Raw genomic sequence first — 26947 nt, forward strand, 5'->3', positions numbered from 1 at the left:
ATGAGGGACCCCGATAGGCTGGAGCACAGGTCATGCTGAGCTAGGCTCTTACACTGACTGGTTTGCATAAACCAAGGATGTCAGGCCACAGCATCGAAGGCAAAGGCCAAGACAGGTGAGGATCTATGCCAAGCTGGATCAGAGCAACCACTGACATGTGCACAATCTACGTCTGTGATCAGGTCTGGTTGGGGAGCTAAGAGGACACCCTTGCTAGGTTGGGGTTCCCACTGAGGAGTTTGGGGGCCAGAGTGAGGGCTGTGTTCAGGTCTGGATATGGCTGCAGTATCCCTTGGCACAAGTGTGAACTGGGGCTGGGTGCACTGAGCCATGCTAGACCTCAGCACCATCTGGTGCTCGTGAGAACTAGGGTAGATGTAGGATGGACTAGGCTAGGTCTCTGCCCCTACTGAGCCATGTGTGAGCTGTGTCTGGGTATAGACGAGCCTTGGTTGGGCTGAAATATCCAACAATAAGAGCTGGAATGGGTTGAAGGCCAGTCAGGAAAGGCCACTGTTACTGCCAGGACAGGAGGTGGACTGAGTAGGGTTGGCTCATGGACCCCCTGGTCTGCACAAGATCTTGCATAGGGAGAGGTTCTGATGGAGGAGCTTAGGAAACTCCTCTGTCAGGATGCAGTCCCTGCAGGTGAGCACAAGAATCATGATAGGGAGTAGCCCAGACCAGGCCATGGAAAGGTACCCACCAGCATACTTTTGGCACAGGTCGGGGGTAGACCAGGCTGAACCAGTTCACTTCACCTGCTGGCGAATCCGAACACCAGAACAGAGTGCAGGTTGGCCAGGTTTAGTCACAACACATACCAGTACACATTATAGCTGGAATTAGATGTCTGCTGGCTGGGCTAGTCTGTAACCCCCACTAGCTGGAGCTAGAATTGGGGGTGGGCCGGGCCAAGCTACAGCACCCACTGGCAAATGTCAAGGTAAGGTGGGCCGTACCAGACTGGGCCACAGCACCCAACCAGCACAAGTGAGAACCAGCAGGGGAGGGGGCAGTGCTATTAGGGGGAATGTGGAGGGCTCTGCTGCCTGACCACCACTCCCACTGGGGAGTATGAGTTGGGATGGGAGCAGATCGGACTAGGCAGGGCTACAACACCTGTGGGTCTCATGTGAGCTAGATCAGGGGAAAGCCAGGCTGGGCTGACTGTTCATAAATCAGAGTGTTCAAGCATAAATCAGAGTGGGTGAGGGTTGGTTGGGCTTTGCTGCAGCATCAGCTGGTAGAGGCTGGCACTGGGGGCTGATTCTGTCAAGTTAAACTGCAGAACCACCTGGAGAGTGCATGATCCAGGAGTGGGAGTGGGCCCAGGAGGGAAATAGTGGGCACCTCTCTCTTGGGTTACCATTCCCACTGGAGAGCATGAAAACCAGAAATGGGGCATGGGTAGCTAGACAGAATGGCTTCTGTCAGCACGAATGTGGGTTTTTGGAAAGTTTGGGTTGAACTAGGCTTCAATGCCCATTGACATGTCTAAGAGCTGAATGGGATGTGGGACAGACTGAACAAGTCTGCTTTACATATTGGCAAGCATGGGAACCAGGATAGGGAACAGGCTGGTGGGGGTTATTGGAAGCCACCCAGAGTAGGCTGCAACTCCCACTGATTTGCGTGAGGGCCGAGTGTGAGGTGGGCAGAATCAGGCTCGATTGCAACACCCATTGGTTCATATGGAAGACAGGGCTAGAGACAGGATTGACCTAGCAATTGCAACCACCAGCATAGGCATAAGCTGAATGGGGCGATGGACTGTGCCAGACCCTATAGTGAAAAGCACATACAAGAATCAGATCTGGGATCACCTCAGATGAAGTTTCTTTGGGGACCCCCTCCAACTGAACTGTTGATCTCAGAACCCCAGTTATGAAGAGAATCGCAGGTTCCATGGTCTCACCATGGAGTGCATGTGTCAAAGCTGAGCCTCCTCAGAGACTCAGATGGAACAGTAGACAGTATATCCAAGTACACATGAGGAAGTGGCAGTCCACTGGAGCCTGCAGAGGACACCTGGTACCACAATAGAGGATGGAGGACAGAATAAACGGATCATCTGCCCCAGCCATGTGTTGGCAATGAAGATCTGGGCAAACGGAGACCCTAAGGTGGAGTATGTCAGTCAGTGGATTCTGAAGAGATTTCATTGTGCTTGGACTGGCAATATTGACATAAATTCAGAATGTTGAACTATCAAAACCACTTGAGCTGTGCCCTTAAAGCATGCCCCACATCGGAGACCCTAGGATAGGGTGGGAGGTTGAGTCAGGCTTCTCCCTTTGTCTCCCTGCTTACCCCAGATATATACACACACACAAAAAATATGGAAACAATGGTCTTACCCACTTTCCTGTAACCCTTGACGCTTTGTGCCCTAATCAACTATGTAAAAGATTATTAAAAAAAAAAAAGAAAAAGGAATCTTTGTTGGGGTTCAATGAACCCGAGAGAAACTTCAAGGTGAGTGAAATGATTTTAATGTCTAATTCAAGGGCAACCTCTTGCCATAAGCAAAAGCGCCCTGAATGAAACAATTGTGGGATTTTTGTAGCAAGAGAATCAAAAGCTACGTGACAGTGAGCAAGTACATGATTAGGAGCCAACAGTGACACAAAACAGAAAGCATGCAATAAGAAGTTACAACGTATAGGCTTTGGGGTCCTGATCATATCACTTCAATGCAGACAGTAATAAAAAAATATGCCCCGAAGGTGCTGTCTTTCCCGTAAACCTAAAAACTCCAAGATTATCCCTATCTCCTGCCTGCCTCCCGGTCTTTCAGGAAACAAGAGTTTTGCTCATAACAGGATGTAGGTGTCTCTTTGGAGATTCCAGACTTCCAGGAGTACAGTCACCTGTACAATTAGCCCTTTCAAACCTTCCCATGCCTCATCTGTTTCACTATGCATATACAGACTTGACCCTGAATAAACATGGCAGAAACATGGAATTATGTAAATGAAAAATTACAAATGCTCCTCAAGTAAGAATGCAACAACATTCTCAATCCGTCATGAAGCAGAAAAAAGATTGTAATACAAAAATGCAACCAGCACCTGTAGCTTACCAAAGCAGTACTCTGAAGAATGGATTGCTTTCCCTCCTGGTGGCTTAGTGGAAGCTAAGGGTTACTAGCGCTGCTCAGCAGCACGAGCATGTGGCCCTGCAGCTGTGTGGCCTAGAAGATTGTCAATACTGAAAAGTGGAAACCGTTTCTTCTGAATGCCTATCACTTTAATATTATCATAAATTTGAAAAACAAAATCAAAGTTGGGCCGCTGTACTTTGGGAACTCTAATATATGAACATCTGGTGTTTCCAATTTTTAAAAAAGATATATTAATTTATTTATTTAAATTGGAAAGGCAGTTTTACAGAGAGGAGGAGAGACAGAGAGGAAGATCTTTTGTCTGATGATTTACTCCCCAAGCGGCCGCAACACCCGGGCTGAGCCAATCAGGAGCCAGGAGCTGCTTCTGGTTTTTCCACGTGGGTGCAGGGTCCCAAGACTCCAGGGCGTCCTCGATGCCTTCCCAGGCCACAAGCAGGGAGCCGGATGGGAAATAAGGTTGCCAGGATTAGAACCGGTGCCCACATGGGATCCTGGAGCTTACAAGGCGCGGACTTTAACTGCTACGCCATCGCGCTGGGCCCTGGTGTTTCCAATTTTAATGATTTCCTCAGTGAGTAGGGTTTATTCACTTTCCTTGTTGACAAGAAAAATAAGTGAAAGATTAATAACTTTAAAATCACATATGATAGATTAATTTTTTTAAAGATTTATTTTATTTTTATTGGAAAGGCAGATATACAGAGAGGAGAGACAGAGAGGAAGATCTTCCATCCGATGAGTCACTCCCCAAGTGAGCGCAACGGTCGATGCTATGCCGATCCGAAGCCAGGAACCTCTTCCAGGTCTCCCACGCGGGCGCAGGGTCCCAAGGCTTTGGGCCATCCTTGACTGCTTTCCCAGGCCACAGGCAGGGAGCTGGACAGGAAGCGGGGCTCCCATATGGGATCCCGGGCATACAAGGCTAGGACTTTAACCACCGTGCCATCGCGCCGGGCCCACTTTTGGATTTTTTTTTTTTAATTCCTGTCAAGGGTGTAAAGTAGGCTTAAAATATCAAGTTGAAATAGAATCTTTTTACATGACATGATGTAAATCAGATTAATTATTGACATAAAATGATCACTCAAATACCTTTAAAATAAACATAACTGTTGATCTTAAGTAATGAGAATCTAATGAAAGGCAGAGAACACAAGGAATATCTTAATATGAAAATCGTTGCAGATAAGAGTTAGTACATTTAACACAATCCGATCTAGATTTTGCTGGAGGTAGCTAGAAAACTTAGCCATTGACTAGTTAAAATCCATTTAAAAGGATTTTAAAATACCGTTGTTCTGTTTAGTTATATTTGCTAAAGAGAGAAGGGACGAAAAGTTATAATGTCTTTGGGGGAAAAAAACTCAGCTGTGGGCAGAGTGGCTTATCAGAGAAAGAAGGAGGACAGGAGAAGCCATAGTGACTGTTGCTGCAGAAGGGGGAAGAGTCAGAAAGAGAGTTTAACCCTGTGTTGCTGGGTGGGAGGAGGAGATGTGCATGAAGTCATGGGATACACGTCTGGCCACAGCTGGCAAGTCGGATATAGTTCCTGAGTCAAGGGTGGTGCTGTAGGGACGGGGAGAGGGAGAAATGAAGAAAGTATGATCAGGCTTTGGGTCCGAGAAGCCCAAGAAGGGGGAAGGCTTGGCCTGAACCAGGAGAACTTGGGACACAGAACAGAAAGAGCAAAGCTTAGGGCAGGAACGGACGTCCCAAAAGGTCTACAGTAAGATAGCTTGGACCACTTGCTGTTGCAGTGACAGAAATTGTCCAATTTCGTGAGGATATTACAGTTAAACATGCCCTCGGCTAGTCATTTTGAATCATTGAGGGGGTAAGACGTTGGCGGCATAAGTCTTAGCCTAGTTCCATGTCTTTGAAATTAGCCAACAGACATCCCCGTGGAGTCTGGGGATCATAGGTCCAAGACTGTAGTTGCTCATTCTGTCCCGATTGACCTGCGGCCAGTTGGGGCTTGAGGAAAGCGTCCTTACCTCGAGAGGCGAACTAAAAAGGGAACCCGGTTCCTCACGTAGGGCAGACCAGTGGATGGAACATTTGCCTAAATACTGGGGGCCCTGTCAGCATCCTAGGTCCCCAAACAAGCAAGTTGTCAGTGAATGGATTACAAGTAAGAAATCAAAGTATACCAGGATTCTGTGTTAATGTCTTCTCCCTATTCTAAGAATTTCTAGCTTCACATAAGATGAGGATTAATGGAAGCTTTGTATGACACCCGGGTTCTTTCTGGGTTTTATAAAAGGCTTATGTTTTCTTAGACAAAGTCATCCTCAAAGTGTGGATGATGGCCGCAGTGTAGAGTGATAAAATCATCTTCTTCCTCTGGTCTGTTCCATTAATCCTGACGCTAACCAGAACCCGAACCGGAACCCAGCCCTGAACCCGAACCCTGTCCTGTCTCGCAGAAGGCAACTGCGCAGGCGCAAGAGGAGACCCAGCCCCGCCCAGGCCTTGGATCCGGGGTGGAGGCATCCGTGACTGACAGGCATGCTCCGCCCTCGTCCCGCCCCCTGAGCTCCCGGCCGGCCAATCGGCGTTCCCGCCTTGGTCGTGTCTCCGGGGCGGTCTCAGCTCCCCTGGGTCGCCTTCCCTGCTGAGGCGGCGGCGTGTGAGCAGAGCGGGAGGCGGGGCCGCGCCCTGCAGTGACAGGGGACCCTAAACTCCAGCCCTGCGCCCCACATCCCCTCACCTGGAGCCGCTCCAAATCTCCTCAGCCGAGGTACCCCAAACCCCGCCACCGTGAGGGACCCCAAACCCCTCCACAGTGAAGGACCCTAACCCGGCCGCCCTGAGAGACCCCAAACTCCGCCGCCCTGAGGGACCCCAAACCCAGCCACAGTGAGGTACCCCAAACCCCTCCGGCCTGAGGGACCCCAAACTCCGCCGCCCTGAGGGACCCCAAACCCCGCCACCGTGAGGGACCCCAAATCCCGCCGCCCTGAGGGACCCCAAACCCCTCCGGCCTGAGGGACCCCAAACCCCGCCGTCCTGAGGGACCCCAAAACCCTCTGCCCTGAGGGACCCCATACCCCGCAAGGGTGATGTTCCCCAAACCCCGCCGCCCTGAGAGACCCCAAACTCCGCCGCCCTGAGGGACCCCAAACCCCGCCGTCCTGAGGGACCCCAAGCCCGCCGCCCTGAGGGACCCAAACCCCGCCACCGTGAGGGACCCCAAAACCCTCTGCCCTGAGGGACCCCAAACCCCGCCGCCCTGAGGGACCCCAAACCCCGGGCCCTGAGGGACCCCAAACCCCGCCACCGTGAGGGACCCCATACCCCGCAAGGGTGAGGTTCCCCAAACCCCGCCGACCTGAGGTACCCCAAACGCCGTCGCCCTGAGGGACCCCAAACCCCTCCGCCCTGAGGAACCCCAAACCCCGCCGCCCTGAGGGACCCCAAACCCCGCCGTCCTGAGGGACCCCAAGCCCGCCGCCCTGAGGGACCCAAACCCCGCCACCGTGAGGGACCCCAAAACCCTCTGCCCTGAGGGACCCCAAACCCCGCCGCCCTGAGGGACCCCAAACCCCGGGCCCTGAGGGACCCCAAACCCCGCCACCGTGAGGGACCCCATACCCCGCAAGGGTGAGGTTCCCCAAACCCCGCCGACCTGAGGTACCCCAAACGCCGTCGCCCTGAGGGACCCCAAACCCCGCCGCCCTGAGGGACCCCAAACCCCGGGCCCTGAGGGACCCCAAACCCCGCCACCGTGAGGGACCCCATACCCCGCAAGGGTGAGGTTCCCCAAACCCCGCCGACCTGAGGTACCCCAAACGCCGTCGCCCTGAGGGACCCCAAACCCCTCCGCCCTGAGGGACCCAAACCCCGCCGCCCTGAGGGACCCCAAGCTTCTGCCCCTTCGGGGGGCCCCACCGACCCGTGCTTTCTTTCTCCGTCAGGAGCCCGGCCTGCGGCGGGACGCACCCCGAGTACGAGCGGAGTCCCAGGGCCATGAGCGCCGCCGCACCCGTGGAGCCGAGCCTCGGGGCCCACGCGGGCCGGGCGCAGGGGGAGCAGGAGGTGAGAGGCTGGGGTGCAGGGCGCGGGGTGCGAGGTCATGGGGAGGCGGGATCGGTGGTGTCCGGGATGCAGGGGGCGAGGTCAACAGTGCCTGGTGTGCGAGGCGCGGGGTCGGCAGGGCGCGGGGCTGGCCGGGGACAGAGCCGGCTGTGCTGCGCCGTGACCAGAACCCGCGTCTTTCAGGTCCCCGACGCCTTCCGCGACATTTGCATGTACTTCTCCAGGGCGGAGTGGGCGGAGATGAGCGAGTCGGAGAAGATCCGCTACCGCAACGTGAAGAGGAACTACAGCGCGCTGCTGGCCATAGGTACCCCGTCCCGGTCGCGCGGGCGAGTCAGGACGGCAGTGTTGCGGTGTGGCCATGCAAGGCTGGCGAGTGGCCTCGGCCCTCCTGGCCCATTCGGCTTTGGGGCGCTTTCCAGGGCCATCCTCGTTCATTGGTCCTCCTGGCTCTGCCCTCGGAGGATGAAGATGTTGCTTCTGTACAGGTTTCAGAGCCCCCAGGCCGGCTTTCATGTGCCGCCGGAGGCTGGCAGGCCGAGCCCGAGAGGATGACACCGACGACTCCGACGAGGAATGGACGCCTAGACCGCAAGGTGAGGGCCAGGAGGGTCCCAGGTGACCCGGGCCAGGCCAGGGGTCAGGCTTAGCTGTGTCTCGGAGCTACCACAGGGCACTGAAGACTCAGCTGTAGTTTATGCTCCTGTTAGGCCACAGCAACTGCGTTAGTTATAGACTCAAGTGGCCCAGTGTCTGAACACATTCCCAGCAGTGTCACTGCAGGAGTGACCGCAGGGCCAGCAGGTGCCCCGCTGCAGCTTGTTTCATTGCTTTGCTTTGAATTTTGTCTTTGGATTGAGAAATGGAGATAAAGGGTGTAAAACAGCAGAGACTGGCTGAACTGTGAGGTATATAGGGTTTTCACTCTCCGTTTTTGTATGTTTACAATTTAAAACTGCTTTTATAACTTGTTTTTATTAAACATTGTTGATCAAAAAGCAGCTCTGAAAAGCTTAACTAAACTTAAAATGCTCCCAAAGGCTTCCTAACACTGATCTCATTATAGTGTGATGATTGAGTCAGATGTTTTAGAAGAAGCAGTGACGTGAAAGGTAATCTATTAATGTATATTTACATTGTGTGAACTCAGAATGAGCCTGTTTTGATTCTCAGAGAGGGCATGACACAATATTTAGTTTCTCTGTTGTTTCCCACATGTTTCACAGACCAGCATCAGCATCAAGGAAATAGTAAGATGTGTAATTGATGGGAAAGTGAATGGCTCATTTCTGGTCTACTGCTTGAACAGGGCAGTTTAGGATAGAATCAACTGACCTGAACTGGAGAGAAGCACTGCGGTCTCCCAGGAACGGGGCTTGGGTCCCCGGGCTGTTCGAGTGACAGCCACTGCTGGTCACACTGAAAGGCTTCGTCAGGGAGAATTCCAGTGGAGAATGAAGCGCCATAGTTTACCACACATCTGTGCATCTATCTGAATCGCTTTACTCCTTTCTTCTGAGAAATCACCTGACACAGATTTGTCCCTTTAAGTTGGCTATGTGCGTGTCACATGCAACACATCTTTCAAACTATTTCATCTGATGTGATTGAAAGGCAGCATTGAGTGATGGCCCATCTGCCCCTCTCATTGTTGACTGCAACCTACCGTGGAGACTCAGAGGTTAAAGTGACAAGCACACACACACACACACACACACACACACACACACGTCTGTTTGGTGACAAATTCACATATTTCTTTTTGATATTTTTAAAAACTTGTATTTATTTATTTTTAAATGCTTGTTACATGGGTGAGGGGTCTCTGCAGGTCTCTGAGTAGATGGGAAGAAAGTGGGGAGGAGAAGAGGGGAGGACCCCTCCCTCCTGTGACTGCGATGAGGGGAGGGAGATGTGGCCCCTCTCCTTGCTGCCAGATCACATCAGCACCCCGAGGCAGAGATGGCCCCTGCTCTCGTCCTGAGGGTGTTGCTTGAGCAGGCTGTCAGTGCCTGTTGGCTTCCTTGCACCAGGAGTGATATCACTTCCCTTACTTGCTATCTGTGTTTAGGTACGCCCATAGCCTCGGATGCATGGTAGAGACTTTGGCCTGTAGAATTTATTGTACAACCTGCTTTTTTCCATCTTTTTGTGAAGCACTCAAGGTCCTCTGTTGAATCAGAGAGGCAGCTGTCCTTTCTTTCATGTGCATTCCAGTCTTCTCAAGACACCAAAAGTACCAGGCATAAGGTTAGAATTAAGACAATCAGTGACAACACACTTTGTACAAGTTACAGTGTATACAGAGCCATCTCAGGAAAAGCTAGAGGAAGCTTAAGGCTCCATCTTGTAAGGGAGGAATGTTACTTATCAGCAGTCCTTTTGGAAGTAGCTTGAGTCCTGCGTGGGGATGTCTTTGGTGGTAGATGGTAGTCAGCAGATGTACACGTGACGTGTCCTCATGGCAGGTGTTGATCTTCTGCGCACATTTGGCCTTTAAAACATTTCTGGGTGGAAGTGTCCGTTGACCTCAGCAAGGGTAGCACTGAGGCTAGTGAAACTCTGTTGTTTTGGCCAGAGGGAAGCAGGAAGGAGAGATAGCACCAAGGTACCTCCCAGGACCTAGGTCACTACTCTTCCTCTGGGCCTCTAGGAAATTGGGCTGTAAAGGCAGTCTTTGGGAAGTCAGGTTTATAAGTTATCCATACCTATATAAATTCTGGAGATCTACCTGTATATTCAGAGAGGCCTTTTGGAGTTTTTAGAAAGGAAGTAGAAGTGAAGAGAAAGCTAATCACGCTTAGTAACAAAATCAGGTGAAAACTATTAAATAATAAATTTAAAATAAAGATACAGGCTTAAATAGTACATTAAAAAGGCAGTGAAAATATACCATGAGTAACCTGGTTATTAAGTGAACTTCAGTACAAGCATATGGATGACTTAAAACATTTTCAATGATAGTCTGAGGCTTAAATTATGTGAGCCAAAAGCAACCTTAATTTAGGAAAAAGCAATAAAGTAGTTTCAGTAATGATCTAAGATCTTAGACATTTTGAAATTATAAATTGGTTAGAATAACCTGTTGTTTGTAGTAAAATAAGTTTGCATGGTTATTCAGATGGTTTCTCATCTGATCTCATCTTTTATCAATCTGAAGCAATGTGAACATACTGAAAAGCAGAAAACACAAAGATCACTTCAACATATATTCTGATACACTTCAACAAAGTCAGGTCTGGAGTTCGCTGGAGCTAACTAGAAAGATTTAATCATTAATTAGATAAAAAAACAATTAACAGGAGATGTTATAATAATATGTGCTTTCAAAACTTTGCTGTTATAACAGAGGATCAGACTTTAATTCCATGAATCAATGATAAATATTTTAGAAAATGCTGCAAACAGTATTCTTACTAGCAGATAAAAGCACATGGGTGCATCCTATACCTGGAAAAAACTTAGCAGTGAGTTAGATGTTACTTTTATACCAGTTTATATTTGGTGTAAATGTTACCCTTTTAAAGAAAAGCCTTAAACAATACCTTAAGAGTTATATTCATAAAATTCACGAATTCAAAGATAAAAATTTAATAGAGTTAAGAGATGTTAATTTTGTACAAACATTGTTTATAAAGTACAAGATGCTAGATATTTTTCTTTGGGCTCAGGTTAGTTTATCTCCTGCCCTGCCGCTTTTGGCTAAAAAAGGTTGGAGGTGGGAGACTTGACAAAGGAAAAAAGTAGAGAAACTGCACCTGTGAGATGAGTAGCCTAACAGGAGCTAGTGGAGGTCAGGGAATGACTGTACCTGCTGGAGAGAAAGGAGTTTAACCCTGAAATTGCTGGGCAGGAGGAGGAACTTCTGTAGAGGCTGCTTGCCGTTGCGAAATGGCAAGTGGGTGGAAATGTAAACTGGACAAGGATGCCTAATTAGTGATCTGGAATCCACGTCAGCAAGTCCATGACCTGTGGAAAAATGAAAGCATTCCCTCCTCCAAATTTTAAGAGGAAATTGGGTCCTTTTCATTGGCCAGTAAGGATATTTTCAAAATCTATGATTAGAGAAACTATTTTGTTAGATGACCCATCTGTAAAGACTAAAGAAGCAGGTTAAGGAAACAGAAAAGGGTTAAAAACAAAGGAGTTAAGGAACAAATCTTTTGAAATATAACCAGATGACTTTTAATAAAATGTAAAAGGGGGTTTTCAGCTAAGTCATGAAATTGTACCCACAAGGGTTAAGAGCGCTATTTGTCATGTCTCATCCTCGGATATTAAATAAGCTGTTAAGAGCTATAAGGAATGATTATTTAATTTATATCTTTGCAAAAAGGCTCCTATTCCTATGATATCTCATTATAATTAAGGTGGAGACCAAAGCACAATAAGGAGTAATAACCTTTTTATACATAGAAAGGAGATGCAGCCACTCTAAAGGCCCTTGTTGCCACAATCATCCAGTTGGAGTGTGAACAGTAGATAGCATAATTAATTGCCAAGGAAGATACCAACTTTTAATTAGCATTTCCATAATCAATATCAGATTTTAAGTCTGTTACTCTTCTATAGTCACAGCTTGGGTAAAATATTGCTGCCTTTTAAACCTCTGATTGTTCAAGGCCTAGGAGTTTCCTGACAACAGGCGCTGGCCATCATGATCAATTTTAGATTTACATTTACATACTTTTGCCCAATGTACAACTCTGTGACATTTAGAACTTATCTTAGGGCATGGATCCTTAGCAGTATTAGTGCCACTTTTTTGAGCTAAAAGAGATGTTGCTCGGCATTGTTTCAGGAGGTGACTGGGTTTCCCACAGTTAGAACACTTAGCATTCATTTGCTTCTGAATAGTAGTGGTTTGAAACCTTGCAAGGTGAGTAGGGTGTTTGAAAGTCCCCCTGTTACCACAGGCCTTTGGATAACCCATAACTTGTTGGCCAGATTTTTGGGTATTTGATTTCCTACAATCTTTCCACGTATGTCCCAATTTGCCACAATTATGACATTTAGGTCTATTTTGCTTTAAACCATTGCTTAATGCAGCACTCATCATTTTAGTTTTGTACCTTTCAGAGACAATATCCATACATGACCCCATTACTTGGGGGGCCCAATCATATGGAGTCATCCACTTAGCTGCTAGTCCCTCCACCATTGTCATAGTGTACGGGGGGTTTGGCCCGTAGTCAGAGACAGCATGCTTTAGTTCTTTAATAGGCTTATGAGGCAACGGTTTCCATTCAGGTTCATCCCATTCATAGGCAACAGGAAAACAGAAAAAATCACCTTCCTTATGTTCCTGCCGCATTGCCCCCCTAAAGCCAATCTTTGCTGGATCTGGTCTTGCTGGAAGGGGCTTACAAGGCAGAATACCTTGAAGGCTTATTATCAACAGCAGGAGACCTATTATCATGTAACTCAGCCATTTGCCCCTTTTCACAATCTCTAACTCCTGATCTAAATATTTCTGGTTTTAAAAAATCTTCTTCCTCATCTGATAAACCTCCCTGATCAGTTTTACAATATTTTACATTATCTTCAGGACAGACACTTTCCATTGAGCTATAACTAAGGCCTAAGCCTCCCTTCTGAGGATCAAGAAGGAGAGTATGTTCTCTCCGCTGAGCTGAAGGTGCGGGATAAGGCTCAGGTCCCACATCTAGTGCCTGCCATAAAACATTCCAAATAGCATATGCAGAGGATGGCATGCCCACTCGTCCATTACTCTGGTACCACCTTTTCATATCATTCCCTACCTGGTCCCATGTGTTTAATTCTAAAGTGCCCTGCTCAATAAACCACGGGCTAACTTTTTGTACAAATTGTAAAAATTCTAATAATTGCTTCTTGCTAGCTTTAATGCCCTTCCTATGTAAGGTATGTTTAATAATATCAGCATATAAACTTCTTTCACTAGAATCGTTCTGGCCCATTTTTACAGCACAGAGGGTACACAACTTCTCAATATAGGTTCTGACTATTCACCCCTCCTAACCTGACCTTCTGTCAGGGGGCCTGCAGCACCCTGGGTGAAGTCCTATCCACGCTGCAAAGAGAAAGAAAAGACTTACCTTCCTCGAGCCCCACATTGGGCACCACTTGCTGGAGTCCAGCTCCAGCTGAGTTCGAAACTCACGAAGGGTGCATGGATGAGGCACAAAGAAAGAAAGAGATGGACCACTAGGAACTGTTGATCATAATGGACAATGCACAAAAGCTGTCCGCTTTATTTATACAAAATCAGTCAAACTCTGGCTCAGACTTTTTACGTCATGGTCAAGTGGGTGTTTCTCATTTTTTTTAAAATTTATTTTTATTATTTTTTATTGGAAAGGCAGATATACAGGGAGGAGAGACAGAGAGGAAGATCTTCCGTCCGATGATTCACTCCCCAAGTGAGCCACAACGGCCGATACTATGCCGATCTGAAGCCAGGAGCCTCTTCTGGGTCTCCCACGCGGGTGCAGGGTCCCAAAGCTTTGGGCCGTCCTCGACTGCTTTCCCAGGCCACAGGCAGGGAGCTGTAAGGGAAGCGGGGCTGCCGGGATTAGAACCAGCGCCCATATGGGATCCCGGGCGTGCAAGGCGAGGACCTTAACCACTTGCGCCACTGCGCTGGGCCCAAGTGGGTGTTTCTAAAGATAACTCTGCCATTTGTTTCACCTAATGCTAGGATGTTAACCACCTGGTGCGTGGCACCTGGCGCCTGGCTAGGAAAAAGTTCAGTAGATGGTGCATATCAATCAGTAACACATTCCTACCATGATTACTCTACAGCTTGGTCTTGAGACAGTCAGGGAAGGAAGAACTTCACAGGAGGGACCTAAAAGATCAAAGAAAGAGGGAAAGAATAGATTCCCACTACACCTGAAGACAGAACACCCTTGATTAGCATAGGATCAAAAGGGGAGTTAGCACCCTTGATTAGCATATTGCCACAGGATGCAGCCATAACAGCAATAACAGCTTTTTGGCTAAAAACGGTAACAGCAACATCAGCTTCTAAGCTCCTACTGATATTTAACAGTAACTCCGCAGAGGCAGACAATGCCTAAATAGATTACAGAAATCTCAATGGGGTTGTTCGGTGTCCATGCAAAGGGAGGCGAAACTGCAAGAAGTTCCTTGCGGCCTTGCCTGCAATAGAACGATACTCTTCACACCTTCCTGTCTTCCACATCCATCACACGGACCCCAGCACAGTATGTTGTCTCTCCTTACACAGAATCAGCAATGAAGGTGGCCCAGTCTCACAACATGTACTCCAAGGCCGACCAGATGTCTCTGTGGTGTTTCTTGGGACTTATTGTGCTGACTCCTAAGAGCTGCTACAGAGTTGATTCTCTAAATCCAGCTCTCAGATGTACCAGTAGGCACTGTGCTCAGCCCAGTCCAGTCCACTCCCAGACCCAACAACACATTCACCAGTAGGGACCTGGTCAGGGTGACCCCAAGAATCTCAACTAAGCCCAGGCTGAGACCTGACCTGTGTGTGCCTGCAGGTACCATGGTGCAGCCCACCCCAGAACCAGCTCTCAAGTACACTGCCGAATGCTCCAACCAGCTGCAAACCTGTTTCCGTGTGAACTGGTGGGTGCTGTGTCCTGGTCTGCCCACAGCTGGCACCTGCTTGTATTGGCAGGTGCTGCAGCTTAATTGTGCAGACCTCTGAGGATCCTTTCCAGATCCAGCTCTCACACACACCAATGGGTGATGTGGCCTAGCCCAGGCTGGCCCACCCACACCACCAGAGGGTGCTGCAGCCTAGCAGATGCATCCCCAAAGATCTACCAGGCCCGTTCCCAGCCCTAGTCCTTGCAAGTGCTGGCAGGTGCTGCAATCCAGCCTGGCATGGTTCATCCCCAGCCCTGAAACTTTTCCATCAGGTGCTGTGGCCTAGTCAGGGTTGCCTCAAAGAACCCCTACCAAACTCTCCCGTAACATAGCTCTTGTAATTACTGGCAGGTGCTATGACCTAGTCTCATCTGGTCTGCCCCAGTGCCTGCTCTTGTGCCTGTGGTCGGGTGCTTTGGCCTGACCCAGGGAGGCCCTGTGGATTCCTCCTTCTGATCTACCCCATCTCAGCTCCCTTGATTACCTTTGGGTACAGTGACCCAGGCCATGGAAACCCCCAGAAATTTTATGTGTCGGAGAAGTGCTCAGTTGCCCCATTCTGACCTGTCCACAATCCTCCCATCCCTAACAATGCACACTCCCACACACATTCATGGGGGCAGCAGTTGGGGTAGCAGCCCCAGGTGGCATGTGCCCATGGTGGAGTGAGGGCACTCCTCTCCCTTCCCCCCAGAGAATAAGCAACTGTGCTGGCACACTGGTACAGTTAACACAAAGATGGCATTAAGCAGGCCCAGAGTGGCTGCCAACTACTGGCCGCTTTTCTCCTAGCAGTGTAACACTTGCCTAAGTACAAGGCAGCCTAGGCAATTACCTACAGCTGGGGAAATTTTACATCTTTCCTGCAGGGTTGGCATGTGCTTGAGTAGTGTTCCATAAAATTGATTTATGTAATGGTTACCAACCATATTAAAAATCAAGCTGGGTTAGGGTTAGGATTATAATTTGGCTTTTTATTAAGGGGGTACATGACATTCTCAGGTTCTGAAGTTGTTTACCCCAGGAAGAGACAAATGATGAAATGGTTAATCTTTTTCTTTTTTTCCTTATAAAGGCTGTAAAGTGTAAGGCTTTAGGTATAACAGTCATTTCCTATGTGATAGAATCAGTTCAAAAGTCATGCCATATCTGAGGACTTGGTGTCTTCACAGTGCCCCGCTGATTTAGGCCTCCTGGGTCACCTTCCAGTCTTTCAGTCTGCTCCCAGACCCTAGAAACGACAATTCTTTTTTTTTTTTTTTAAAGATTTATTTTTATTATTTTTCTATTGGAAAGGCAGATATACAGAGAGGAGAGACAGAGAGGAAGATCTTCCATCCGATGAGTCACTCCCCAAGTGAGTGCAACAGCCAATGCTATGCCGATCCGAAGCCAGGAGCCTCTTCCTGGTCTCCCACGTGGGCGCAGGGTCCCAAAGCTTTGGGCCGTCCTTGACTGCTTTCCCAGGCCACAGGCAGGGAGCTGGAAGGGAAGCGGGGCTGCCGGGATTAGAACCGGCGCCCATATGGGATCCCGGGCGTGCAAGGCGAGGACCTTAACCACTTGCGCCACTGCGCTGGGCCCAGAAACGACAATTCTAATCTGTTCCTATGAAAATGATGACTAGGGCCCAGCACGGTGGTGCTTTCCCAGGCCATAAGCAGGGAGTTGGTGGAAAGTGGAGCAGCCGGGACATGAACTGGGACCCATACGGGATCTCAGTGCTGCAAGGTGGAGGATTAGCCAGTTGAGCCATCACACCAGCCCTGGTTTTATCTATTCTACATAAACAGTTTGGGCCTGGTGCAGTAGCCTAGTGGACAAAGTCCTTACCTTGCATGTTCCGGGATCCCATAAGGGCGCCAGTTCATATCCTGGCAGCCCTGCTTCCCATCCAGCTCCCTGCCTGTGGCCTGGGAAAGCAGTCGAGGATGGCCCAAAGCCTCGGGACCCTGCACCTGTGTGGGAGACCCAGAAAAGGCTCCTGGATCCTGGCTTCAGATTGGCACAGCACCGGCTGTTGCAGCCACTTGGGGAGTGAGCCATCGGATGGAAGATCTCCCTCTCTGTCTTTCCCCCTCTCTGTATATCTGACCTTCCAAAAATAAATAAATCTTTAAAAAAAAATGATAGTTTCAGAAAGCATGTTTAAGTCATTCTGGATCATACTCAATCTGAGCCACCACTCTGGCTCAGAATTCCTTCTCTAATGAGGATTTCCAAAGTTGGGCAGTTCATTCTGGATCATACTCAATCTGAGCCACCACTCTGGCTCAGAATTCCTTCTCTAATGAGGATTTCCAAAGTTGGGCAGTGCTCACTAACCAACACTGATTTGCTGTCACTTCCAGTCAAGCCTCCTAGGATGACCTACAGAATGGAACAGAGCAAACATCAAAAGGTGAGCATCTCCCAAATCCCATTGCTGAGTGAGCACTCCTTCTAGGTCCATCCCAGTGGAGAAGCTGTGTGGTGTGTGTTAGCTGTGTCTTCTGGTAGTGATCTCGCTAGCATGAGGTCTGGCCCATCGTGAAGAGCATTAGTTTTCACAGAATTTCAGACTTTGTTTTTAAGCATTTTCTGTGAATATATCTGTTTGACCCTTCTGACAACGCTAGGAGGTAGCTGCCACGATATAGTCATTTTATAGATGAGGAATCAGTCACAGACTTGAGATCACAGTGAGTGGTGTCACAGTGAAATCCAATATTCATCTAAAGCACGTACAGGTTCATTAAAACGTTCACAAGTTTGGTAAGGCTTGTGCTGTTTTAGTCATCTTCTATTTTGTTTGATTTGTCCCTGCCAAGCCAAGGTGAGAGATGCACTAAGACTGACCACAGGATACTTGCAAAGATACAGGCAGTTTATTGTGAGTGTCTAGACAAGAAGGGAAAGGACCCCACCCTCACAAGGGACTCGTTCTGGTGAGAGGAAGCATCGCTAAGCCCTGAGGAGTTTTGGGCTTCATGGCAAAGACTTACAGCTTCCTACCAGTTCATTATCCATTGGAAACACATCTTCTACAGCTGAATTCACCTGCACCCTGCCTGGAGAAATGGCAGCCCCCTCCTCTGAGGTAGCTCCCTGTGACTTGCAGTCACTTGATTGTTGCCTCTGCATGACGGGCTCTTTGAGAGCCCAACTCGGTCCCAGATCTCAGAAGTCCCGGGCACAGCTCAGGACCATGAGAAAAATTATTAATCTCACATTCAATCCATATTCAAGAGCGCATAATAAACATTTCTGTATAATATGTAAGACCATCTAAAGAATAAGAAAAGAAGCTGAAGCAAAACAGCTGGCGGTATACCTTAATTCGACAGAATTGATCCAGGCACCAATTCATCTAATTGCAGAGTCTAATATTCTTCTGAGGATATTGCAATTTACAACTTTCAGTGCCATTTTACGTGTCACTGCTTCTACCTCTGCCTGAGCTCATTGATGCAGCTCACTCCCTGCTTTCCTACCTTCTCCCATCCATCGAGAGATGACTGGTCAGGGTTAGTTAGTTCCCTTTTCTCTGTAAACCCCCACCCCATCTTCTTTCACAGACGTTGTTCTGCAGTTCATCTTCCAAGTACATTCCCTCCCCCTCTTCTGTCTGCACAGAAGACATTAAAAACCAACTGGAGGGACAGAGCCCTGGGACGTGGATTCTACGTGGACACTGCTTCCCCTGCCCCCGCCCCAGGAGTCAGACACCTCAGACAGCTCCCAGAGTTGTCGAAGCATCAAATATAGTCATGCACACGAAAATGCATTGCAAGCCCTAAAGAGCTAAAGAAGAGAACATTGTCTTCTCAATATGTGACTCTTGTGTTAAAGGGAATGGCCAAGGAGCCTGCACACCATGAGTGTAGTGTGAAGGGATCACCAGGAACAGCATATTTCCTGAGGCCAACCGACTCCAAGCAGGGCCAGAAGCCAGCGTTCCCTCCTGAAGAAGCAAGTGTGTCTAGACAGCACTCCACATGTAGACTGGGTAAGAGAACTTGGGGACTGTAGTCTCTCCAGGCCCTCTAGAAAGGCTGAGGAGAACAGGGTATGTGGGGCGGACTAATGCTAGACTAAACTAGGAGACCACAAACTGCAATGGAGCCTAACCTGTGAATACATTAATTCTGGATTTAAATATTGGGTTATAATCTACAGAAAAGAACTAAAGGCTTTGAGACTCTTATGACTTTTCTGAGGTTCTGGGTGTTGATCTGCAAAATGAGGCTAAGGGAACATAGCCTACGAAGAAAAACATCATCGTGGGAATCAGGTAGCTTTCAAGTAAAGATGTAAGTTCAACCCGGGTCCCACGCCAGAGGACCCGGTTCTAGATGCTGCTGACTCTAGCATCACCCTAACCCTAACTCTGAGATGTGGGCCTGACATGATGGCCTGCTTGGCTAATCCTATACCTCCAAGCACCAGGATCCCACATGTGTGTCAGTTCTTGTCCTGGCTACTCCACTTCGCATCCAGCTCCCTGCTTGTGGCTTGGGAGAGCAGTAGAGGACAGCCTAAGGCCTTGGGACCCTGCACCTGCATGGGAGACCTAGCAGAAGCTCCTGGCTTTAGATTGGCTCAGCTGCAGCTATTGTGGACACTTAGGGAGTGAATCAGTGGACAGAAGATCTTTTCTCTCTATCTGCTTCTCTCTGAAAATCAGTCTTTCCAATAAAATTACATCTTTAAAAATGAAAGAACTCAATCATTTGCATCATCACTGCTGCAAATATTATGTCTCAGGACCTTTTTTGTTAAGGTTTTTTTTTTGTTTGTTTGTTTGTTTTATTGGAAAGACTGGATGGGAAGTGGAACAGCTAGAATACAAAACGGTGCCCATAAGGGATCTCATTGTATGCAAGGTAAGGATTTAGCCACTGAGCCATCACACCAGGACCACCCAGTGGGAAACTTGGATTGAGTTCCTGGCTCCAGGCTGTTAGGAAAGAATAAGTGGATGGCATCTCTCTGTTTCCCTCTTTCTGTTTCTCTTTGCCTCTTAAATAAACAATCTTTAAAGTTACTGAAAAAGAGATGAATTGAAACATAAGTTTGTTGATGGTAAAACATTTTTTAAGATTTTATTTGTATTTTTATTGGAAAGTCAGAATTAGAGAGAAGGATCTTCCATCTACTGGTTCGCTCCCCAAGAGGCCACAGTGGCCAGAGCTGACTGAGCTGGTCTGAAGCCAGGAGCCAGGGGCTTCTTCTGGGTCTCCCCGACAGGTGCAGGGTCCCAAGGCCTTGGGCCATCCTCGACTGCTTTCTGAGACCACAGGCAGGGAGCTGGATGGGACGTGCAGCAATCAGGACATGAACCGGCACCGATATGGGATCCTGGTGCATGCAAAGCGAGGACTTTAGCCACTAGGTTACCTCGCCAGGTCCAGTAAACTTTTTTTTGAAATCCCCATAATTTTTCATGAACTTGTGAAGGCCATCATATTACTTGAAAGCATTAAAAATAGAATAGTTGATACATGCGAGGTGATCTGTGATAATGCAAGCCATGTTTCCTTTTCTTTGTGTGTATGTGTGTGTTTGATGATGTTTGTATAGTTGAGAAGGATGCATTGCCAGGGATTAGGAAAAAATAGAAGTGACCATTTTTTCAAAGTGTCTTTTTTTTCTTCCTATATCGGGAGAAAGGGGGAGAGAAGAGGAGAAACTACCCAGGCCTCCCAACTGCCTCGGTACCCAGGGCAACTACCCAAAGTCATCCCAGGGTCCCCAAATCTTGGTCTCTTTGGGCCAATATTTAATGGCAAGAGGAAGAGAGAAGTTGCATAGAAGCATGGGGAGCAATCTGATGGGAGGAAGCTTCACATTTCTGATGAGGCAGGGACAAGTGCTCAGCCTCCTACCTTTACTCACCCACTCCCTCCGACTCAGAAGGAAGAAGAAAGACTGACATGAAGATATACAGCTTGAGGAAAAGGAAGAGTCGGACGTACAAAGAGTGCAGTGAGCCTCAGGACGACGACTACCTCTGTAAGTGACCCGTAAGCTCACGCAGCATTCATCTCATCATCTGGCCCCACATCGTTCCCCTCCTCTGGTGACTTGGAGGGCAAATTTGGCTAAAGGTTGTGAGGGCTGGGCTGCTTCTGCAGCTCTGTGTCCCAGCAACACGCAGTGCACTTTCTTAAGCCTGCTTCTCTCATCCCTAGATTGTGAGATGTGTCAGAACTTCTTCATTGAAAGCTGTGCTGTTCACGGATCCCCGACGTTTGTAAAGGACAACCCAGTGGGCAAGGGGCACCCTCACCGCTCAGTCCTCAGTCTGCCTTCTGGGCTGAGAATTGGACCATCGGGCATCCCTGAAGCTGGACTTGGAGTGTGGAATGAGACAACTGATCTGCCACTAGGGCTGCATTTTGGTCCCTATGAAGGCCAGGTCACAGAAGAGGAAGAGGCTGCCAATAGTGGCTACTCCTGGCTGGTGAGAAGTGCCGTCCCTTCCTGTCTTCTGGCTCCCTTCCCCTTCTGTGCCTTTGATGGGATGTGAGTGGGGACAACACAATTAGTTCATTTGGTGGTTTTCGCACAGATGTAAAACTCCTGTGTAAAATGGAGAATGTAAGGTGCTGGCACTGTGGCATATTAGGTTAAGCCTCTGCCTGTAGTGCAAATATCTCCTATGGGCCTGATTCAAGTCCTGGCTGCTCACTTACATTCCAGTTCCCTACTAATGGCCTGGGAAATGAGTGGAAGATGTTTCAAGTGCTTGGGCCTCCCGCCCATGTGGAAGACTTGAAAGATTCTCCTGGCTTCAGATCAGGGAAGTGAACCAGCAGGTCTCTCTCTCTCTCTGTCTACTCCCCTGTAAAATAAATCTTTACAAATGAGAGGGTAAGAGAGAGCAGGGCAAGGGCAGTAGAGAAGAAGCAGTGCCTCCTCCCAGGTCCTCTGCCCCGAGGGTGCCAGGAGCGCGCTGTGTGGGGACAACGACTGGCTGAACCCATGAAGGCCCAAGAACACTGACAACAGATGAGCTGAGTGATTCTGCTCAATCTCCCACTTCTGGAAGACTTTAACTTCTGTTTCTGAAACTCAGATCACCAAGGGGAGGAACTGCTATGAGTACGTGGATGGAAAGGATCCGTCTCAGGCCAACTGGATGAGGTGAGGCCCACAGAGGAGCACATTTGTGTCTCATAAGCTGGGATGTCTTTCTGCTTATGCCCCCTCAGGTGTTTTTACATCCACTGCTCCTCTGCCATCTGCAGATAATGCTCTTTACTTTCATGACCATTTTTAAAAGATATAAAATATAAAAACTATAACTTATCTTTTATCAAAACATAATCTATATACTAGATAAAATGGGGGCACAAGGGTAACCTCGAGGAGCCTAGATCCACTGGGGACACTGGATTCACTGTATAACTAACATTTACTAAACATTTCCAGTGTTTTTTTTAAAGATTTATTATTATTATTATTATTATTATTAATATTATTATTTTATTGGAAAGGCGGATATACAGAGAGGAAGATCTTCCGTCCGATGATTCACTCCCCAAGTGAGCGCAACGGCCGATGCCATGCCAATCCGAAGCCAGTGTCCTTAGCCGTAATTTCCGCTTTCTTTAGAGAACTACACAATGTCTCGACAGCTTAAAGCAAAGGACCATGAATTTTGAGGCAGGAAGTTGTCCCAACCTCAGTGAGGTCAAAACTGGGTCCCGGGGGCTGGTGTTGTGTAGCGGGCTACACCATCTCCTGTGACACCAGCATCCCATAAGAGCTCCAGTTCAAATCACAGCTGTTCTACTTCCAGTTTCTTCCCTGCTAATGTGCCTAGGGAAGCCCACGTACTTAGGCCCCTGACCCACGTGGGAGGCCAGAATTAAACTCCTGGCTCCAGCCTGAACCAGTCCTGGCTGTTGTAACCATTTGGGAAGTGAACCAGCAGATGCCCCACCTCTCTGTGTTCTGAGTCCTGAGGAGACATGAGCTGTGGCAAGACCACGGGTCTCTGAGAGGGTCTTCTTCAGCAGATAAGAAATGTGGATGAGGAAAACAACTCTTTTGCTATGGAAACCTGGGAAGGTAAGGAAATAGTTCCTCGGGAGGTTAGAGAAAGGCCTCCCAAAAGAAGGCAGACATCAAAATAGTAAAATGAAGAAACATTTCAAAAGAAGAAGGTAGACTTCAGCTAAGAGTTGAGTGGAGGCAGGAGTAGGCTCCCTCACTAAGCACCAACCGAAGGTTGTTTGACCCTAGAGAAGCTGACATCACTGCTTCCTCCCAGTGAAGTGAGCCTGGGCTTGGGTCTTGGCGGATTAGGGAAGAGAGAAAAGCTGGTAGGATGAACGCTATGTAAATAGACCTGCGAATTCACTGAGCTTGTGAGAGAGACCAAGAGAGAAAGCTCTTCCAGAGTTGGGGGTGGGGAGGAGGCAAGGAGAAGGGTGATGGTTACTATGGTTACAGGAAGTGAGTGGACAGCACAGTAACCTCAGGCAGAGATCTGGCCTACACCGAAGGCCGTCAAAGCCACATACAGGCCAAGTATGGACGAAGGCCAATATTTCTTGTCTTATCAGGCCCATACAGGGCTGGTGCCAGCACCCATGTCAGAGGGGGTATAAAAGCTTTGTCTCTGCTACCCAGCTTGTCCCTCCCACCTGTGGTCCTTCTCCGTCCGCTGCATGGAAAAGGCCCAGGAATGGACTTCTCTTTGCATAATAAAAGCCTGTTTATACTTGGCTGGTATTTTCTTTCTTGGGTGGCTGATAAATCTAACAGAGGCTGGAGACCATCATGTGACAGACAGGGATCAAATCTGACTGAGTGGGAACTCAGCATCTGTTTCCACTCAGGTATGTGAACTGTGCTCGGAACGACGAGGAGCAGAATCTGGTGGCCTTCCAATACCACAGGCAGATATTCTACCGCACCTGCCAGGCTATCAGGCAGGGCTGTGAGCTGCTGGTCTGGTACGGGGACGAGTACGGCCGGGAGCTGGGTATCAAATGGGGCAGCAAGTGGAAGGAAGAGCTCACGGCAGGCAAAGGTTAGTAACACTTCTACTCTTTAAAGAAAGAATTCTGCTTGTGAACGTTTGTGGTTCATCTCTAACTAGAACCCAATGCACTGTAAAGTCAGTCAAATTTTAAACCAGGTGGATTTTAGATTAAAGATTCATTCTTTAAAAATATTTTTTATTGAAAAGGCAGATGTATCGAGAGAAGGAGAGACAGAGAAAAAGATCTTCCATCTGTTGGTTCACTTCTCAAATGACTGTAACAGCTGGAGCTGAGCTGATCTGAAGCCAGGAGCCAGGAACCAGGAGCTTCAGGTCTCCCATGTAAAAGTGCAGGGTCCCAAGGCTTTGGGTCGTCCTCTGCTGCTTCCTCAGGCCACAAGCAGGGACCTGGAAGGGAAGTGGAGTAGCCAGGACATGAACTGGCACCCATATAGGATCCCAGTGCTTGATGCACAGTCCTAAGACTAATTTTTTTTTTTTAAGATTTGTTTTTATTGGAAAGGTAGATATACAGAGAGGAGAGAAAGGAAAATTTTCCGTCCGATGGTTCACTCCTCAAATGACTGCAACAGCCGGAGCTGAGCCAATTCGAAGCCAGGAGGCAGGAGCTCCTCTGGGTCTCCCACAGGGGTGCAGGGTTCCAAGGTCCTGGGCCGTCCTCAACTGCATTCCCGAGCCACAAGCAGGGAGCTGGATGGTAAGCGGGGCCACTGGGATTAGAACCGGTGCCCATATGTGATCCAGGCGCGTTTAAGGCGAGGACCTTAACTGCTATGCTATCGCACCGGGCCCAACTTTTTTTTAAGATTTGTTTTTATTGGAAAGGTAGATTTACAGAGAGAGACAGAGAGAAAGATATTCCATCCATTGAGTCACTTCTCAAGTGGCTGTAATAGCTAGGGCTGATCTAATTCAAAGCCAGGAGTCCCTTCCAGGTCTCCCATGTGGGTGCAGGGTCCCAAGGACCTGAGTCCCAGGCCACAAGTAGGAGCTGGCTGGAAAGTGGAGCACTGGGGATATAAACTGGTATTCATATGGGATTTCGGTGTGGCAAGGCAAGAATTTAGCCACTGAGCCATGGCACTGGGCCTTATCTTTTTGTTTTGTGTTGTTTTGAAGATTTATTTACTTATTTGAAAGCAGAGTTGAGACAGAGGGAGATCTTTCATCTACTGGTTCACTCCCCAAAGTGCCATAGAGGGCAGGGCTAGAATCATATCAGTGCCAGTTCGTATCCCGACTGCTCCACTTCCCATCCAGCTCCCTGCTTGTGGCCCGGGAAAGCAGTGAAGGACGGCTTAAAGCCTTGGGACCCTGCACCTGTGTGGGAGACACAAAAGAAGCTTCTGGCTCCTGGCTTCAGATTGGCTCAGCTTCAGCCATTGCAACCATTTAGGGAGTGAACCAATGGATGAAAGATTTTTCTGTGTGTGCTTCTCTGTAAATCTGCCATTCCGTTAAAAGAAATGGATGTTTCTTAAAAAATAAAAAAAGAAAATAAAAGAAAAAGGGAGAGAAAGAAAGAAAGAAAAATAAATAAAGAAAAATAAAAAATCAGTGAGGCAGGCCTCACCCCCAGCAAAGCAGGTGGCCTGCCTGTCTGTCTGCTCTAACCAAGAACCCTCCTCTTCTCAGCCGAGTCAAAGCCAGAAATCCATCCCTGCCCCTCATGCTCACTGGCCTTCTCCAGTCACAAGTTCCTCAGTCGACATACGGAGCGCAGTCACTCTCAGGTCTTCCCAAAAGCATCACCAAGACACCTGCAACCAGTGAACCCCTGTCGAGCGACTGAGCACCAGGAACCGCCTGATGCACACAGCTGGAATGACACGGTTGAAGGTCAAGAGGTGATTGAAAATTCCAGACCCGTGTCCACCAGGACAAGGCAGAGGCAGATCTCAGCGGCCTTTTGCAGCCTCCGCAAAGGACAGGTGGAGGCCTCGAGGGTGGGTGAGAGAAAGGCAGAGGAAGGTCCCAGAATTGACCAGGAAATGAATGCACAGGACACAGGAAAATCATCTGTGAGGGCAGGGCTGCCAAGCAGAGTAACAGTCAAGTGTGGAGATGGTAGGCAAGACCTCAGAGATATGTCACACCTCATCAGACATGAGAGGACACACACAAGGGAGAAGCCCTACATGTGCAGGGAGTGTGGGCGAGGCTTCACAGACAAGTCAAGCCTCATCAGACACGAGAGGACACACACAGGGGAGAAGCCCTACGTGTGCAGGGAGTGTGGGCGAGGCTTCACAGTGAAGTCAAACCTCATCAGACATGAGAGGACACACACAAGGGAGAAGCCCTACGTGTGCAGGGAGTGTGGGCGAGGCTTCACAGTGAAGTCAAACCTCATCACGCACGAGAGGACACACACAGGGGAGAAGCCCTACATGTGCAGGGAGTGTGGGCGAGGCTTCACACAGAAGTCAAACCTCATCACACATGAGAGGACACACACAGGGGAGAAGCCCTACGTGTGCAGGGAGTGTGGGCGAGGCTTCACAGACAAGTCACACCTCATCAGACATGAGAGGACACACACAGGGGAGAAGCCCTACATGTGCAGGGAGTGTGGGCGAGGCTTCACAGACAAGTCAAGCCTCATCACACATGAAAGGACACACACAGGGGAGAAGCCCTACGTGTGCAGGGAGTGTGGGCGAGGCTTCACAGACAAGTCAAGCCTCATCAGACACGAGAGGACACACACAGGGGAGAAGCCCTACGTGTGCAGGGAGTGTGGGCGAGGCTTCACAGTGAAGTCACACCTCATCACACATGAGAGGACACACACAGGGGAGAAGCCCTACATGTGCAGGGAGTGTGGGCGAGGCTTCACACAGAAGTCACACCTCATCACACATGAGAGGACACACACAGGGGAGAAGCCCTACGTGTGCAGGGAGTGTGGGCGAGGCTTCACAGTGAAGTCACACCTCATCAAACACCAGAGGACGCACACAGGGGAGAAGCCCTACATGTGCAGGGAGTGTGAGTAAATAGTATCATCTCAACAGCAGAGAAGTGTAACCCACCACAGCTTAAAGGAGTCTTACATTCCCAGTACAGTAGAGATTGAACAATTCTTCCACTTATGTGATGAGATGAATTGGACAAACAGAGGAGGGTTGCCTTTTCAGGGATGTTGACTTGTGAATTTC

At 48.7% G+C, this 26947-nt stretch overlaps 1 protein-coding gene across 1 annotated transcript; it reads left to right on the forward strand.

The window, feature by feature from the left end:
• PRDM9 (PR/SET domain 9) lies at positions 1–26947 on the forward strand. The gene is made up of 11 exons (XM_040970837.1): positions 1–29; positions 7048–7168; positions 7352–7475; positions 7657–7764; positions 17140–17189; positions 18620–18776; positions 20684–20782; positions 20962–21233; positions 21849–21916; positions 23620–23813; positions 25422–26947. The coding sequence occupies exons 1-11, from the start codon at positions 1–3 to the stop codon at positions 26783–26785; spliced, it is 2586 nt and encodes an 861-aa protein (XP_040826771.1). The 3' UTR covers positions 26786–26947.

This window comes from Ochotona curzoniae, unplaced genomic scaffold (genome assembly GCF_017591425.1).
Source record: "Ochotona curzoniae isolate NIBS_2020 unplaced genomic scaffold, NIBS_Ocur_1.0 scaffold_4937, whole genome shotgun sequence".
Classification (NCBI taxonomy): domain Eukaryota; kingdom Metazoa; phylum Chordata; class Mammalia; order Lagomorpha; family Ochotonidae; genus Ochotona; species Ochotona curzoniae.

Coding starts and splice junctions, on each gene's coding strand:
- PRDM9 (XM_040970837.1), top strand. CDS start 1: ATGAGGGACCCCGATAGGCTGGAGCACAG. Junction 30..7,047: donor CCCGATAGGCTGGAGCACAG/GTCATGCTGAGC, acceptor TTTCTCCGTCAG/GAGCCCGGCCTGCGGCGGGA. Junction 7,169..7,351: donor GGGCGCAGGGGGAGCAGGAG/GTGAGAGGCTGG, acceptor CGCGTCTTTCAG/GTCCCCGACGCCTTCCGCGA.